Source organism: Tetrao urogallus (assembly GCF_951394365.1).
Source record: "Tetrao urogallus genome assembly, chromosome: 7".
Lineage (NCBI taxonomy): Eukaryota > Metazoa > Chordata > Aves > Galliformes > Phasianidae > Tetrao > Tetrao urogallus.
The window spans coordinates 44,133,488-44,152,285 of record NC_136820.1 but is presented as its reverse complement, the minus strand read 5'-3'; the positions used below and the strand labels follow the sequence as shown (position 1 = coordinate 44,152,285).

The 18,798-nt window shown below is 41.8% G+C and overlaps 1 protein-coding gene across 5 annotated transcripts in view; it reads left to right on the top strand.

Annotated features, from left to right (window-relative positions):
- The window catches only part of DPP6 (dipeptidyl peptidase like 6), a gene marked incomplete at both ends in the record, with an annotated part of 485,505 nt that overhangs the window by 254,681 nt on the left and 212,026 nt on the right, over positions 1 to 18,798 (top strand). For 2 of the 5 annotated variants that reach the window (XM_079538261.1, XM_079538259.1), the window contains one exon: positions 3,872 to 3,928. The exons of the other annotated variants lie outside the window; for them this stretch is intronic. In XM_079538261.1, the coding sequence (XP_079394387.1) occupies positions 3,872 to 3,928 (57 nt within the window). Of the gene's footprint in view, positions 1 to 3,871; positions 3,929 to 18,798 lie in introns of those variants that run through there. 5 annotated transcript variants of the gene reach the window in all.

Sequence of the window (18,798 nt, the reverse complement as noted above, 5' to 3'; positions counted from 1 at the left end):
GTGTCTGTGCTGGCAGTCTGTCTCTCTCACTGAGTTGTCTCACTAACATCTGCTACCTCCAAAATACTGTATCCTGAAAACTAGAGCTTTTAGGACTTTTCCTTTGTAACCTACCTAGGAGTATGTTTTTGTATTGCCACAGATTGCCGGAGTGCTTTCCTGGGCTGTGTGTCCTCCCTGAGCTGAAAGCAAACCAATGGGAAGTGGTCTGTGCTGAGTGTGGAGCTCAGAGGGGCTGGATGTACAAAAGCAGATCATGTGGTGTGTTCTGCTGGAGGCAGCATATTACAGCACTGCAGGTACTAATGGGTTAGCTCCACTAAAAAGTTCAGATATGTAGCTCTTCATCTGGGACCTGGTCCTCGTGTGGAGAGGGGAGAACATTAGCAGGCTGTAGGAAGGTCTAGTTAATCAAGTAGTAATTCTACCCATTCTGCCCACTGGCTTCAACTTCCTTGATGTGGTAATGAGGGGGGAATTAATAACCTGGAGTGATATAGCCAGAACCCTAGGTTTCAAAGGAGCAGAAGGGCTCTACATCCAATAACTCTACCTGCTGCTGCAGCAGGCTTATTAATGTCTTTGCTCAGTCTCTATTCCCTCCAACAGATGTGTGCAGCTGGTAGACTCCCTGCAAGCACAGGCTGCTCTTGGATCTGCCCTCTGTAACACGTAGGAGATTGGAATGCTCTGCACCAACTCCCATCCCTGCTTCTGCAAAGGGGCTGCTCTGCATTCATGGTTAGCAGAAACATCCACCTGTGGATCAAAGATGGCCTAAATAAACTGATCTGAACCATTTGGGGGCGAAAATAACAAACTGCTGCTTTCCCTAGCATACTTTGCTGTAATGGGTGGTCAGACACAATCCTTATTGTGTTTTAGCTACCAAGAGTGCATGGGAACTCATAGCAATGACTTTAAAAGTTTTAGTTTGGTTTGTCTTTAAGAACCATTGCAGCATTATGTTCCATTTGCAACGTACAAGGCTCACAACAGTCTTGGAGCATGAGAGGGCATAATGGTTGTAGTAGTGATGGTGAGGGTGATGAAGATGGCCTCCAAGAATTCCTGGGAGCATTCTGAGAATGCTCCCATAGCACAGTTCTGTTCCTGCTGGTCACAGGAGAGTGAAAACAGGTTCTTCCACCTGTCAAAGGTTCCTCTTCTGGTGGGAGGGAAATGTTTGTCCTTCCACAGTGCTGGAGCAGCTGACTGATGTTGAATGGGGATGCTGTTTGGGTGACTGTAGCTGGCATTTGGAACATAGAATCAAGAATCTTTAAGGCTGGAAAACACCACTAAGATCATCTAGTCCAACCATCAGCCCATCCCTACCATGCCCACTGACCACTGTTCCTCAGTGCCACATCTCTACAGTTCTTGAACACCTCTAGAGAGGATGACTCCACCACCTCCCTGGGCAGCCTGTGCTATCAATCTTTATGATAAGAAATTTTTCTTAATATCCAGCCTTCATTAACAGGCATGGAGTAATCTGCTCACACGTCAGCAGGGTGAGGTCATGCAGTGTGACCTCCACACTGTGGTAGGGTACTAACTTTTTTGTTTGGCTGAATCTTATGAAAGATTAATCTTCCCCTATTACAGGATGAGAATCGGGATCTGCCAGCCTCAGCAGATGACTCGTGGCCATCTGAAGGGATCAGACCCTCTGTACAGGGAAAGCAGATAGGTACCACCATGCAGAGAGACCAGTGAGCTTCAGTAACATTGGAATAACTGTGCCAAAACATTTGGATGTGCAGTGGGAACACTCAGTCGTAATGCACCTATGTAATGAGGTTAAGCCATATGCGTTTGTATAGCTAACTGCTGGACTAATTAGCACAATTAACTTGCTGTGTGCCCAACAACAAGGAAAAAAAAACAACAACACAAAAATCCTTAAAATGTAGGTCTGGCCATTTGCAGAGCTAGTGAAAACTGTGTCTTACATTGCTGGCTGCAAAAGAATTGAATTTGCATGGAGAGGGTGTGCAAGGGCTGACAGTGGCTAACAGACAGAAAGAGTTATACATCTTTTCAGTAAAAGTGTAGTTTAAGTGAGGGTCAGGGACACAGAGAATGATTCATGCAGTGAGAAGATCCATTCTGCAGAGATATCCAGGACATACAGTGAGGAAGTGCAAAACCCAAACAATTTTGTTTTGTTTGAATTCCTCTTGGGAAGAAAGACAGCAAAAGTGTGGAGTAAAGCGAGACTCCATTACTGCCCGCAACAGGTGGGAAAACAGACCAAAGAAACTGAAAAACTCAAACCAATCTACTTGTGTTGCCCTTGAAAGCAATTCTGTTCATACGACTGGGGAAAAATACCTGAGTGGAAATAACCTCACTAAAAGCATCTACAGTGTATTGTGACTAAAACTACTGGGACTAAAGAGATGAAACTGCAGTGTAAGCTGGGGCTGCGTCATAGTACAGCCCAGCAAGAGCTTGACACAAGCTGTTAGATTTAAGTGTAAATTACTGCTTCTTGCTCAAGAGGTGCTATTCACTCCTCTAATGAGCTGTTCCTGGATGCTGGCAGCTGGGACCAGGTGAAGTTGTACACTTTCCTACCAGCACAATTACACGTTGCAGACTTTTTGTGTCATGGTTTCCATGAACTGGTGTGCTATATGATAGTGGAAACACAGGAATACTTAGTGGTGGCTGGAAGCTGAGCTCCAGCAAAGCTCAGCTGAGCATCAAATTCATCCCGAGTGTAAGGAGTGATGGCATCCAGCAAAGCCATGGATTACATCCAGTGGAATTCATGGTTAATGCAACCTGGTAGCATTAACAGCAATATAACATTAGGGGTCAAATGAGGCGTAATCGCTTGCTGGATAAATAACTTGATATTCCTTAGCTGGTGATTTGCAGACTCAGCACAGATCCCAGTATCACTCCTGAGAGGACACTGAGCTTTGTCCTGCAGCACAGAGCAGGGCTGGATGCAGGGGGTGCAGGGATGGAAAGCAGCACCACGGCAGCATCGGAGCACCCGGTGTGGAGGTGAGCGTGGGACTGCATCAGTCCCTGTCCCATTTACAGCATCCTTCACATCGCTCCAAGTTGTTGCGTGGGCAGAGGTAATACCTAAGTGTGCCTCGGGTACGACAGCCAGGCGGGAGGGGTTGGGAAGGTCTATTTGTGAGAAGAGCTCTGCTGCGCTGGGGAGCGCAGAACAGAACACACTCCGTGCGTGAGGGCGGCAAGAAGAGACTTCCGAAGTGACCCCATCCCATTATGGACTCGCAGAGGGGGCTGGGAGCACCTCCGCTCTCAGCATCCCACCGGCTTCCCGCAGCGCCGCTCTCCGCGCAGGACGACGCGGGGGCGGCGGGGCATGCGCAGCGCGGGGGCTGCCAGCGGGGAGGTGCGGAGCGCGGAGCGCGGCTCTGCCTCCCGGCTGCCCGTCTCCGGTTGCCAAGCAGTTATCATTGTTTCTGTGACGATTGCAGAGGCTGTTGCTAATTGAAGGAGCCCCCCACAGCATCCTTTTCTCTCTCTCTCTTTCTGCTGCTGCTTTTGATTTTTAGACGCTCAAGGGGGAAGGCAGCTAGACTAGAGGGTTTTTTTTTATTGCTATTATTTTCTATTTTTATTTATTTTCTTTTTTTTTTTTTTTTTTTTTTGCTTTTTAAATTTTTTATTATTATTATTATTATTTTTATTTTGCGGGGGTGGGAAATTTCTCAGCTGGTGATTAAGTGATGGACTAGTTACTCATCCCTCCACTGTGTGTGTGTGTGTGTGTGTGTATATGTCTGAGCACACACAGACCAGCTCACACTCTCACACACACACATACATACATTCCAATCCTGTTTGCCACTGCGGTGGGCACAAATAGGTGAGCATGACTACAGCCAAGGAGCAAAATGCATCAGGGAAACAAGCCCAGCAGCAGGATCAGGTAATGCTTCTTTTCCTCGATTTCAAACAAATATAGATCTGTGTTGTGTAGCTCTGTGTTTCTTGTGTGATTTTTGATTTTTATTTTATTTTGGCGTCCGTTCCTGAAATTGTCAACTGAGTCACCAGTCAGTGGCAGGAGGAAAGTGCTGTGCATCTGAGCTCAAGGTCTGCTGTCGGTGTGCGTGGAGGCTTAGAGGGTTGGGTGGGGGTGGGGGGGTGAATTGTGCTATTTTTATCTGACTGCACCTCTTCCTTTGGGCTGCAGAGCTTTGCTCCATATCTCAGTCCCTATGTGCATGTGTGGGGCAGAGTGCTGGGACAGAGGCCCCTTCTTGCTGTAGGAGGGTTGTGGTCACTCTGCAGGTGGATGGAAGAGTGCAAAACTGGGGTTCGTCTCTTGACTTTGTGCAGCACTTTCAGAGATTTTTGGGGGGTGATGTTTTCTTGGAGAGATGCCCCGGGGTACAGCATGCAGTCAGTGTTGGAGGGCCATAAGAAGGTACAGCTCCCCTGGACCTGATGGAAAACTGCAGTGCTGACACCGTATCTGAACTGAAGTCCTTTAGTCCTTTTTCTGGCTTATATTCAGTGCTCTTTGTGTTTCGATAGGGATAGCAAAGTTAAAGACTTAATTTCCTCCGCCTTGCCTGTTTGTTTGGGGCTGAGTTTTTTTGAGAGCACTCCTATTTAATGGCATGTAATCCAAACAGCTTGAAGTCTAAACTTTCCCTGTCAAAAAAAAAAAAAAAAAAAAAAGTGACACATCCTCAGCTGTAAATGGCAGATATGGTTAGAAGTGGTGACACAAGGGACAGCAAAGCTGCACTGGAGTCCCAGTGTCCTCCCACTGCCTGTGGGTGCACAGAGCATCCGCGTCTCCCCTTCGTCCTTCTCCAAACACTGGAAGTTCTCTGCTCTCATCTTTGGTTAGGACAGCACAGGAGGATAATTTAAACAGATCTCTCAGGGCACAAATTAATTCTTAAAATAGTTCCTCCTGACTTTGTGGGCTGAGAGCCTCGCACATCGGTTTATATATGTATGTGGTTTTTGGACTTGATCTTTTTGGGGAAATAACAAAAGGAAAAGCGTGGGAATTCCTAGGGTACCCTCACACCACAAGCAGCATCATAAATTCTCCATTGGCATGGTGAAATTTCACTGATGGCCAAGGCAGGCTTAAAGATTCTGTTGAAACAAGGGGAAAACAACTTTGGTACGGAGGGTGAAGAAACAATGGCACGAACTGATCTCATCTTTGCTGTGCTCTACAGCTACTGGAATACTGATCTGTGTCTCTGTGTGCTGCTCCTTGCAGTCAATCTGGCTGTGTTTCTGGGAGGGAGAGATGCACGGCAGCCTCTGCTGAACAAAGAAGGCTTCTTCAAACCGTGTAAAAGTGTCAAGTTTGGTAACTCAAGGAGCATGGGTTGGTTGCCCTTTATAAAGGAGCACAGCTTTTATTGCAGGTGGTGTTACATGCCAAATGCCATCTTACTACTGACTTCCTACTGCTTTGCTGCTTCACTCTTCCTCTGTGAAGTACAAAATGCCCAGAATGGGTCTCTAGTATTACTCAGAATGCTGACTGAATGTATTCTATATGTGATTGAGTTGCAATTATATCCATATGGTATTCTTAAATAGTGTGAAAGTACATACTCTCTCAGCTCTGCCCCAGCATGAGCATGAAATAGAGCTATCAGGCATATATAAATATCAATGATATTGATGAATATTAATGTTTGGGTCTACAAGCAACTTTGCTTGCTCCTATATTTTTTTTTCCTTTTCAAAGTATGTTATTAGTAAAACGGGCTTTGCAGTGGGATGTTGAATCTAATCTGTGTCCATTGATTTCTGTGCACTTTTATCTTCTAACACCAAGCGCAGATCTGAACCTTTACTTTATTTGAAATAGTTCATAACTGAAAAAAGGCTCTATCCAAATTCTATTTCCAGCTGAAAATTAGCTTCTATGTTTCAAGGATTGCCAAGGTTCTTTTCTTGCATAAAAATGGTCAAGAAATTGAAAAATGTTGCTGAGAGAAAATTGAACACAAACTGCTGGTCTGTAGAGGACTGAGGCTTCAGAAGCAGCTGCTGCTGTCATAGAGGAATTGTGACCATCCCTTTTCAGTATCCCTCGCTGTGACATCCTTGGGATACAAAGGCAGGCAAATGACACATTGGTTGTGTCCTACCATGTTAACCCAAGCAGAAACTGGGTGCAAAAAGATGCTGTAGGAACAGGGTGGGGAAGGTTTAAAGAACATCTGAACATCTGCAGAAGGGCTGTGGGCATAAGTTAAAATTTAATTTGGAGCCATGCGTTCATGCAGAAATGAAGGCTCTGCTCTGAGATTTGCAAATATAGAGATAGTTAAAAGATTATTAGGATGTGGAGGTAAGCAATGCACTGTGTAACCTGCTTGAAGCCAGGGAATAAGCATCCTTTTCTTCCCTTTGTTAGTTGAAAGCATTTCTGTAGTTTCCTCCTGATAAGCAACACTGCCTGCCTGCAAACCATTTAAACTATTTGGCTTTTTAATCATTTATCTCCATACCGCTCAATTTCATGGCGCTGAACTTTAAGTCTTTTGGGCATCACAAGCAGAAAACATCCTGTAAGATGTGTAATCGGGTCTCCTGCAGTCATATTAGGATTGTTTGCTCGACGTAAGTTAGATGCAGCCACCTCTGTATGTTTTGATGTTTTTGCCACAGCTGAGGTTTTCTTGTTCAGATGGTTGGAGATGGATGCAGTGCATTGTGAGTGATTACATTTGGATTTCTGCTCTACCAAGTGCTCAGAAGTCCCTAGAAAACCCTGCAGGCACTAATAGTCTTAGGATCATGCTGGAGAAGACTGATGAATCTTGGTCTTAGTCTTGGGAACTGTTAGCTGGCCTTCTTTCAATGGTGTATTCACCTTTTATAAAAAAAACGTATTCAAGGGATGATTGGTTAATAACACTCAGAATAAATGACTGTTTCCATTTCTTTTCCTACATAGAAGAGAACTGTCATAGACTTGGAGGGAGCAATATCCTGCTCCAAATACGCTCATGTCCCAGACAACGCTGTTGATGATTGTTTGCATGCAACTCTGTGCACAAGGCCAAATATTAAGTAAGGAGACAAAATAGCTCAATGACTGCCCGTTATTGAAGTGGGCTCTGTGGAGGAGAAGCATCAGATCAATAGAACAGTTCTGGCTATTAACTGTCATTAAGATAATCAATTTTAAACTTTACAGAACAGATGAAAATCCAAATGATAGATGTTTTCAAGTAGAGAGAGAACATATTTGCCTTGGAAAACCTAGACCAGGCTCAGGGATAAGAGGATGGAGAGATGAATATTTCATGCTCCTAATGTTCTCCTGCCACTCTGTACTTCACAGAAATAGCCTCTAGTACGTTGCAAAGTGAGTATAGTTGGAGTACCCAATATACTATGCTAAAACCTGTCCAAATAGGACAAGAAGTGTATACTGTGCAGGCTTTTTCCATAGATAGATAGTTATAATTTAGGTCATTCTGGAATTGTGGTAGCCAAGGCAGTCCAATCCGTATGTGTGCCATTGTCTTCCTTCAAGGTCATAAATAGCTCCAACCATTGGGATCTAAGTCCTGTGCTGCCATTTCATTCCCAGAGTAGATTAAACTCAAAGATATGTTTGTGCTTACATTAGGAAGTTGTGCGGAACCATGAGGGTGAGAGAAGTGCTACTGAGGTCCAAAAGCTTGTGTTATACAGATCTTCAAGAGGGAGTTATTTCAAGCCAGTTCTAAACCAGTGTGGGTGTCAATTACTGATTGAACGGCACCTTCTCATTTAGCTTCATCCAAAGGGAAGCCAGTGAGGCATTACTTAAGTCATTTCAGACTTAAGTTGTGGATGCCCCATTCCTGGAGGCGTTCAAGTCCAGGCTGGATGTGGCTCTGGGCAGCCTGGTCTGGTGATTGGTGTGACCCTGCGCATAGCAGGGGGGTTGAAACCAGATGATCACTGTGGCCCTTTTCCACCCAAGACATTCTATGATTCAGATCTGCTTTATTCATCTGAGGTCTGTCCAACAAATCAGTGTATCTGGGTGCCCAATGTCTTGGTTCGTTCAGGCTTTATTGAAAGGCTGCAACAATCCTGATTCTCTGTAGCGTAGGTTTGGGTGCATGTTATAACTGAATATTATCTGTTGAAATAGGGAAGAGACTTTGCCCTTCCATTTTTCAGTAGCATCTCCAGCATATGCTAGACCAAAAAGAGCCAGTGGTGAATCCTCTATGTTTTATTAAGGGTTTGAGATATTGTGTTCTAAGCTTGTGTTCAGAAGCAAACCAAGCCCCAAAAGCATTACAAGAGAGCTCTGATTTATGGTGCTATTAGTTGGCACAGTCACAGTCCCCACTGCAGCACCTCAGTGGCATAAAATCCATGGAGAATAATTGAGGAGCACTGTGACATACCTCTGTGCTACCTAGATTCAACAGTGGGCAGGAAAGAGCTTGGCCTGGGGCTGTTGAACAGGTGGGAGTGAATCTCCAAGGAGATGAGCTAATTTAGCATATTATCTCAATGACTTGTGATAGCAAAATTCCTGCATTCTTGGCTAGAACTGAAAGCTGTGGTATCCCAAAGGTGAGTCTCTGCTCATGAGAATCAGTCTTTCTTGCTGATTTGCTGCAGTATTCTTGCTTTGACTATTATAGCTGTGCAGAAATCACAGAGCAGTGTCCACTTGTACAAGGTATTTGGCACAGTGGAAAGAAAGAGTAGAAACCTAACTCATGACTTGCATGGAAAACCAAGTTGTTGGGCTTTCTTTGTTTGTTTGTTTTAATGGAAGTGTTTTGTATTAGATGTTGAAGTGCATAATTTTTTTAAGACATAATTTTGTTGATAGGAAACAATACCGTTGTTTCCTGATAACAATTTTGTAAATTACGTATCTTACTGTAGATTCAAGAGAGGTTTTCTTCAGGAAGTTTTAGAGATCATTTGTATTTCATTCTGTTAATGATATCTGCTCTATTTCTCAAGAGATTAAATTTCCGTAATTGTGCTCCTGAGAACACTGTATTCAAGAACATGAAATTGCATCACATTGGCAGTCTTTTCAAGCTGATAATTTTCTATGAGGAACACAGGCAAATGAGAAATAAGGAGAAGGAGACAGAGATAGAAAGGGACATGTTCGTCATAATGGTGGAATCTCAGAAGGAAAGGCTGTAAGAAGAGCTTTTTTGGTGTTCAGTCCTGAAATGGAAGTTCTTCGGGAAGGCCTGGGATGCGTCAAGATTGATTGGTGGTGTTGAGCTGTAGGTATGATGAGCAGAGGATTGAAGCATTCCATTGGATGCTTGAGATTGTGTAAACTTTGAACTGTGGCTACAGTGTGAGAGATCAAGTGGAGATTGCCCATAGGATTTGCTCAGCCACTTGTGGTTGGGTCAGTACTGGTTGAGTGCTGCTCTCTCAATTTCTGACATAGAGATGTCCCTGTTTATTGCAGGGGAGTTGAACTAGATGACCTTTAAGGGTCCTTACCAAATCAAATGATTCTGTGGTTCTATGATATCTTATGTTGCAGTCTTTCTTATTAAGTCTTTCTTTTGCTTATGGGTCAAGACAGAAGAATTTTTTCTCTGAAGTTGTTTCATTTATCTAGAGCTTAGAGACTGGGATTGAACTCAACAAGAAAAAACTTTTTTTTTTTCTTTTTTTTTTCCAACTCTTACTGTAGAACATTCCATGCCTCAGTTCAGTTGTGGACCATTATCAGTGTTATTCTTTGCTATAGTTATTTTATGAACAATGTTTTTACTTGCTTTCAGTTTTTATGCCTTTAATACAGCTTCCTTATGGCTTTATAATGCATTACATTCTTATGAATTGTGGTCACTTTGGATGATGATGTGAGAAAAGGGTAGTTTTTGTTAAATGATGGAAAGTACAATAGTATTTATTATTTATGTACTTCATTCTGTATGCTTTGTATTCCAGTCTTTTGGTCTTTGATCCTTTCTATTTTTCTTTTTTTTTCATACTGTCTTCTGTCCTTCCATCTTCCTTCCCAGATTCTAAAGTGAGATCTAAGTAGGTGAAATAGATTCGGAGAAGGGTGAATGCTGGCAGCAACAGAACAGGAAAGCTGAGCTCACCTCTTTTCCAGTGGGCTGCTTCAGATAGGGAGAAGCAGATTGCAAAAGTGAGAGAAAGGAGGGGAGCACTTTCGGCAAGTTTTCAAAGCCTTTCTAGAACATAACTTTGGAGAGGGAACTATATTGAAAAGTGATCAAGAACAGAAGGCTGAGTTAATATCAATTTCTGATGAAAGAGCCAGGTCTGAATGTGGAGGTGGCTGTGAGGGATGGTCAGAGCATGGGATTTAGTGCTTGTTGTGCTGCAGACTTCCCTTATGGCTCTGAGCAGGTGTGTTAGACTTAGGGCCATGATGACAGTCAGCAGCTTCTGTTTGCTGTTATCTTACACCGAAAGGAAAAGCACAATCTCCTGATGTGAGGTTTTGAGATACTGTAGTAGCTCAGGCTGCACAAGTGAGTACTTGAGATGTTAGGGAGATGCTATAACGTGATGGAAAGCATAGAAATAACAGCAGAGCAGGAAGGTGCTAGGCTGCAGCAAGTGGGGAGTCCTGGCTCCACCCTTCTGGTCATTCAGGTGCATTGCCCTGGGTACGCCCTGCCTTCCCACCAGGTGCTCAATCAATTCAAGCCCTGATTTAGCATTTCCACTACAGATGAGCTCCTTGATATTTAGAGTCATAGGAGAAGTCCTGAAAGTTAAAACTCATTCTGAAGCATCAGATATGAGTAAGAATTTCAGCAGGATGAGATCAAGAATAAAAGTAAATCCTAGCAGGACTTTGAATAGTTATAAGCAGACTTGTAAATGAAAGAGAGAAAATACAAAGAATTTTGGGATTGCATCTGATTCTAAGATTTTGGGAACTTGAAGCAGTTTTCAACTTTGAGGTAAGATACAGATCTTTCAGCTCTCTCTTGCATAATGCAGAAAGACCTTTTCCGAGAAGGAGTAATTTGTTTTTTTTTCTTCAGTAGGAATACTGTGGTATAATTAGGAGCCCATAGAGATGAAATGGGAAAGTGAGCAAAGGGATAATGATAAGCCAGAGATATGCCTGGTTGAGGATAAGAACAAAACCTTTCAGAAGAGGAAGGCAGATGGGCGAGAGAAGCAGGGTGAAGTTCAAGGTCTGTGGGCTTTGATCTCTTCCTCAAAAATCAGGTTGAAGCTGTGAGCCAAGGCTGAAGCCTATAAGCCATGGGTGAAGCAGGGTGTCCTGACAGTGCCCTTGCTGCTGCAGAGGTAAAGCTTTTTTGAGAGAGAATCTGTGTGCTGGATGATGCATGGCATCGGTCTGGCAGAGTATGGCTATTAGTACTATGAGATACAGTTTTGTGATCAGAACTGCAGGTGGAAACTGCAGATAGAGCATATCTCAGAGTGGGATTTGTCCTAGCCTGCTGGGTAAAGGCTGGTCACAGCCACATAACAAGGACTCCATTTTGAGGTCTCCTCGTGTTCAACAGCCCTGCATCTTGGCCATGTCTAGAGGTTCCTCCAGCAGCTGTGGTAGGAAAGGCTGGAGAGAAAACGAGGCACTCTCTGTGTCTCAGGACTCAACTGTTGGTTGTTGTATTGTGTTTTGTTTTTCATTAACCCTTCTGCTTACCTCCTTACCTTTGTCAGCCTGGAAAGCAAATGGCTGTTTTTGTTATTTATAAAACTAACAGAGACAGAACTAAAAGTGAATTTCATCTGAAGGCTGACAGTGCCTTGACAAAAGTAGCTTGTATTGCTGCTGAACTGCTGCTGAGCTTGAAATTGGAGAGATAATAAGCCTTCAACGGAAGCAATTAGTCTGCAGTTTTTGACTCCATTACCTTCACTTACGTTTGTAGCAGCTATTTAAGGCTTAGTTGTAGTATATTATTTCCAGAAGTGAATCCACAACTTAGACATTAACTTATTGCTAATTTAGCTTGTCCAAGAGATACCATAATAAACATCTAATTGGGGGGAGGGGAGGGGGGGGAGGGAAGGGAAGGGAGGGGTGAATGTATACAGTGGCATATTATTTGATGTATGTTTTGGGTCTTTAATTTAGCTTAATTACACATCAACCAACCTTTTTCATGCAGAGTTTAAAGGGGAATGCTGTTTCACCTTCATATACCTGTAGGATTTGATGCACATTACATTAAGTTGTAACCAATCTTGAGTACACTGATAACCTCGCATTTCGATCTTTCTATTTTTGTGACCAGAAGCAAACAGGTTATTTTTAAATGTATATGCAGCATTTTGTGACTCCTTGTAGAGAGAAACTCAAGGACTTAGAGGGAAAAGTTGTGGCCAAATAACCCGTATTAAAATGAGAGAAGGAAGAGACAGGTAATCATTTACTAGCTGTATAAAACTTAACTGCATTGGAGATGACATAACCTGAGGGAGGTAGTAAGCAAAAACTTTAGGTTCTTTATTATTTTGAGACACTCAGGCACTGGATTACAGGAATTGCTCAAGGTTGGAGCAATTTTTAAAATATTTCTTAAATTTCAATTTTTGCCCTAAGTGTTGTCAGTATTATTTTCTCCTTCTGTTTGCTGCGGGATGACCTCATTGCAGCCTTCCAGAACCTAAAGGGAGCCTCTAAACAGGAGGGGAGCCAATTCTTTGAAAGTGTTGATAATAGCAGGACAAGAGGAAATGGTTTTAAGTTGAAGGAGGGGACATTTGGGTTGGATATCAGAGGGAAGTTCTTTACCAAGAGAGTGGTGAGGTGCAGGAACAGGCTGCCCAGAGGGGCTGGAGGTGTTCAAGGCCAGGTTGGATGGGGTCCTGGACAACTTGGTCTTGTATTAAATGTGAAGGTTGGCAGCCCTGCATGTGGTAGGAGACTTGGAGCTTGATGATCCTTGAGGTCCCTTCCAGCCCTGGCCATTCTATGATACTGTGTTATGGGAAATTTGTATTTAAACCATGTTTCTGTTACTGAAGCAATCCAGACACTTCATAGTTTAGTAGAATCTAACAATAGTAGCAGCCTTCTTTTTTATATTTTGATATCCCAGTATGTCTGATGTAAAAGTCCATTTACAAACGTTGCTGAAAATACTGATCTATTGAATGTAATGACTTTTTGAGATTAATGTTGGTGAAATTAATCTGCGGAGCATTCAGTTACATAAAATTGAATTCTTTTCTGTGTTCTGTCCCTTGTAAGGTGTAGTATATGGCTTTACATGGATTATATTGATGCTTGACATTGCTGTTGCAAATCATATTGTGATTACATGTTTTATTCTCACACTCAAATTTAAACTGGGCAGGTAAATCAAAGGACAGTTTGGGAATGTAAGGAACAGGAAAAGTTAAGGAGTTACTGTTTATTTACCCAAGAAAATTTACCTTTTTACCTACAACATCTTTGAGATTTTAAGGTTGATATTAAGTAAAGAGACTGCCCTTTTCTTTATCCTGGGGTTGCTGTTTTCATCCTGTTCTCAGCCCTCTAAAATTGATGTAGCAGTGAATCTAAGCATGCTCTTCTCCTCTCTCGGTCTATACCACTGTATGTGCTTCTCCCTCCACCTTAAATACTTGGTAAGGGGAGGAGGCCAACCAAAAAGGAACAGTATTTATTAGGCAGACTGGTCTCCAGTCCGTGCACGACTGTTGTCTTGGCCCTGGCGTTTCATGCAGAGAAAGGAATACAAAGGGCTGCCAAAAGAGCTCAGGATGGGCATATCCCTTAGGTACACTGCCCAGTATCCTGTAGCAAACTGAGGCTTTAAACCTGCAAATGCCAAGAAGTTGTAACTAGCAATTTTATTCCAAACAGCCTGTTCCATTTTCATGTGGCTTTTATCATAGAAAGAACTGAATATTTTATGTGTCTCTTCTCTGCATGTTTCTCACGCTACTGGGAAAAATATTTCTGTAAGAAGTCAAATTTCTCTTACAGAAATGCACTTTGAGCTTAGGACCGCAACATAAATGAGGCCATGGTTGCACCCTGGACCAAGGTTGCAGGACCAGATCTCTTCATCAGTTGCTTCAGAAGACTTATTGGAGCATCTGTTAGCTCACATCCTCTTGCATGTGGCAAAATACTGTTCACGCAAGTCTTCTCCTGACCTGGAGGTGGGAAGTGATTGGAATGCTCATGCAGACCAGGACTGTAGGTCTCCTGCCACTGTGATAGCTGGTATTTTTCTTAGACATTTCTGTAGGTTCCTAGAAATTCCTGTAGTTTCTTATAAATTTGAGAACTTTTGGCAACCAGTTAGCACCTGGTTGGGTCGGTAAATCAATTGTTCTACTGCCTCTCATGCCAGAAGAAAGCATTTTTTTTCGCTTTTCAGTGGCCTAGTGTGAGTTCCAGAAAGACTGCAGTGATCGATAGCACACAGCCTGTGTCATAGCCTGAGCCCAGATTTAAAGTCTTCAAGTGTTCAAGTCTGCAGGGCCCTTCTGTACGTTAGAGGTGTTTGAAATTATGGTGCATTGTTTTTTTGTGGTAAAACGTAGTCCATCCATGAAGAGCTGTTTCCACGGAACCTCCTAACTCTAAATATTCTGAGAGACCTTTCAAATCTCCGCACTGAACGTGGTTGGACCACAAATGTAAATTTGCTTAAAAAATTAAATAACTACACTAAAAAATTTTGAGTACCTGCATCAACCTGGGCAATCAAAGAGGATGTAAACTCATATATGAGAAGATGGAGAATTACCAAAGAAAGCTCATTGTTCTAAACATTTTCTGCAGCCAGACTATGCTTCCTTACTTTTTTGTTGTTGTTGTTCTTGTGGGTTTAAATACCTGAAAATTGAAACGTTTTGTTCTGATTTGTGACACAAGAAGAGTTATTTTCAGTTCCCAATTAATATCCCAAAAACTGTGGGATTGGAAAGCCCTTCCTTATCTTGCTTTACTGAAGAAAAGAGAGCTTGGCTGACTCCTGTACTAATACATTCTGGAAATACTGTTTTTGGCACGCAAAGATAGAAAGTCTTTAACTCAACAGTCCGTAAAATACACCTGAGAAATAACATGTACTTGAGGCTAAAAATATGATCTAAAATAGATCCTAGTGGGATGCTAGATGTTCAGACTACTTCAAGTCCTCTCACTGAAACAAGAACTTGTTTCTCTTTGCTTTTGTTTCCCAAACAGCTTCTTTATCATCCTTCTCTTGACCTGTAAAAAAAAAAGTTTGAGTAAGAATTCTTTCTCCAACAAAGTTGCTGCAGCACCATCAGCTGTAATACAGGAGTTCTGCTTAGTACTGCAGAGAATATATGTTCTGGAGGTCTGGGAAAGCACTTAATGAGACCATAATGCATGCTGCATGAGTGTGTTCTTTCCCTGGGGAGTCCCTTTGTAGGGAACAATGATAAACTTTCATATGGTGTTCCATATCATGCTTCATTCTGTTCTATCCAGGTTCTAATATTTTTGGTTGCAAATACTTAGGGGTTGCCAGAAGCACGCCTTCTCATATCTACTGAACTATATGTATTTTTCTTTGACTGGCCCATTTCTTGAGTAAATGCTTTTTGTCAGTCAAGGAGAAATGGTTTTTGTGAGGAAAAAGGAGTTAATTTGCTTTTTGCTTTAAGCCATTCACAATGTGCTCTCCGCTTTTACGTGTGGTTGACTGCTTGTCAGGTGCAATGCATAACTTTTATTTAGTTTTATTGCTGCAACTGATGATAAAACAAGAGATGACAGTTGTTGTAAGGAGACTGAATTTAGGTGACACTCGGATGCTTATACTTCATTACTTTTCATTGACTTGACAGTTTCCATAGAGTTTATTTCCATCTTATGAGCCTTCAATTACCAAATGAAGATTAGTCCGTGGCTCCAAGCCAAAAGACTGTTGAACAGCTTTTTTAATATTCTTTATCATCACAGATATTACAACTAACTCAAGAATAAATCAACCAAGTGGAAACCTTTGCTTGGAAAAAGCGTGGCATTGATGTACTCGTTTGCTCTAATTGTCCTTGCTAATATTACCCATTGTTACGTTCCATTTTCTTTCATGTCCAGCGAGGGAAGAGAATACACAAAAATGCATATTAAGCCAAGCTATTTGTTTAAGCCAGCAGACCAGTAATGCAGCATTTGCTGTCACCCACGCCACCACAGGGGCAGATGGATGTGGATGGCACTGAAGTCTCCTCTATATTAGCACTGAGCAAGCTGCAGAGCCTTGCTGTGCTAGCTGGGATCTGGCAGGAGGTGACCAGTTAACATGAAAGGCCAGGAAGGAAATCAAATAGCTGTAGGAGATGCTGAAATTAACAGATGAGAAGAGGTTGCTTGCAGAATTTTGATTCTACACAATAAATTATTGCTGGTAAATTAAACTGCTGCCTACCGCTCAGTGATATTAGAGAACTGGATGTAATGCATATTTTGGCCAGGCAATCATCTACTGTCTTTTACTGACAAACAAGTAAAACCCCAATGAGAAAAAAGACTAAATTAATCATTAGTTCATGTAACATTTAGCAGCACGGTACAGTCCTGACATTTGAGTCCTAAGTGTGCAGTGACTGTTTAAGTTAGGCCTGTTTCTTTTCAAAAAAAACAGGGGAAAAGATGTGGAAATACTTGGGGATGTTTCAGGGGAGCTTGATAGACGTCGGTGTACAAGTCCAGCCGAAAGTGACACTCTCAAATGTTGTAGCTTCCTGTTTACCACACAGTTGTAAATAACACCCTGAGGGGAAACTGTTGAGTTGTGATAAATTGTCGAGCATCCAGGAGCTGGTCTCACTGGGGACTGCTGCATGCTCAGAGCTCTTGAAAATCCATCCAATTATGGAGGTGCTTATGCATGGGCTTTGAAGGGTCGCTTTTCTTGTGTATTAAAAAGAGTGCTTCTTAAACGCTTCCTGCACTTGCTAGCCATTTATTTTCCCTCTATTTTGAAAGCAGCTGAAAAAAGGTAGCGAAATAGAAAGAAACACATTTGAAATGCTGTGTAGTCCAATGATGGCATTTAATTTCAGGAATCCGAGGGAGGTCTGCTGGTCAGTATTAAGAATGCAAAGGCAGCAGTTGCTCAGGCTTTAGAGAACCATGCAATCCTGTTGAGTCTTGTTTTTTGGTTTTTTTTTTTTTTTTGGAGCCGTGGTATAAAAATGGAACTAAATTACCATTTTAATCATAGAATATTTGTGTTCTTTTATGTTTTAATTTGAACGTGACAGGTACTGCAAGCTCTCAGGACAGAATATGTTCTAAAATATTTATTAATACTATCAAATGTGAAGAAAAATAATTATAGGCTTATACTGTTTAAACAGAGCTCCCTTACAGAAAGATGCATGCTGCTAAACTATTTCTTTCATCTCGTAAATAGTCACAAAATAATACTTTGTGTTTTCTTTGTGCTCTGTGTCTTCAAATTGCTTTTTAAAATATTCCTCCTGATATCTCAACAATGTGGGTAAACTGCATTTCCCACATTTGGCAGAAAAGGAAGCTTAATAAGAGCATGAAATCACTCTTGTGTTTCAACCTGCAAGAGCATGTGATGCAGTGCTGTTCTTTGCTGTTGGGATTATTGGCCAGGGTCAGCCTGGCTCCAGCCAGTTGTTTGTTACAAGTAATAGATATGTCCTATATTGCTCAGTCATTTTTAAACTGTTAACAGTGTTTTAGTCATTCAGTTGCTTGTGTCTCTGTTCTTTTGAATAAGATCAGACAACGCTGGGTCTCCGAAGGCCTGGAGGTTTGATAACTGTTTAAAGAAAGGGCTCCTAAAACACATTCCAATAATGGTGAATGTAAAGCCACCATGGAAATCATCAAATGAATCCTTCTGTATGTTGGCATTCATTAAATTGTGAACCTGAGAGCAAGAAATAACTACCTTAAGGCTGAGGTGCTTCCAGAGAAATCCTGGGCAGTGTCTCTCCTCTTTGAGAGCCATTATTTTCTCACTGAACTCCTGATGGTTAAAGAAATAATTGACATGGGAAAGAAAAAGCAGACATGCACAGTGTTCTTGAAAAATGCCTCATCTCTAGAGTAAAGAACAGTTCACTTCCACAGCAGGTGGTTTAAAATTTGATGTGTTTATTTGTTCCTGAAGCGAGAGGAATTTCAGGATGTGTACTGATTTGTGTCAAAAAGATAAAAGGAAAAATCAGTACTAAAAAAAAAATACTCACCATCCTCTGTTTCCTTGAGGTCTTTCTGGCAATTCTGCATCTCAAACTAAAGACAGCTTCTATCCTGAAATGCTTCAGGTGGACTTTCTTGTGGCTCTAGTGTTGGCTGCCATAAATTGGTTGGCTGCCATGAATTGTACTATCAAGAAATACTTTCCAATTTAGTAAGGTAGTGCTTCATCTCTACGGATTCCAAATGGCTGTCTTTCATTGGCTTTACAGTTCAATTCTAAATGGATTTTTATTACCTACACACATCTATTTTTGGTTATCTTAGACTACTTTGTAAAGGTTCACAATATGGAGCAGTGCCCAAAATATTGTTTCTGTTTTCATTAGATCTGTGTATTATCAAGCAATGCATATAACCATGCATGTGTGAATGTACATACAGACCCACCTTAAAGATACTTCTCCTGTCCAAAGAAACAACCAAATAATACTTCAGTTAAATAATAGGAGACTTGAAAAAATAGCCCAACTGCCTAATCTAAAAGTTTTCAGAAAAGCAGTCTTTGGTATTACAGGTTATCTGTTTGTTTATTTTTAATTATGGGTGGACTACGGCTAAGCTATGGGTGATTTTTGATTGTAATACTAGGGAGTTTACTATCTAGG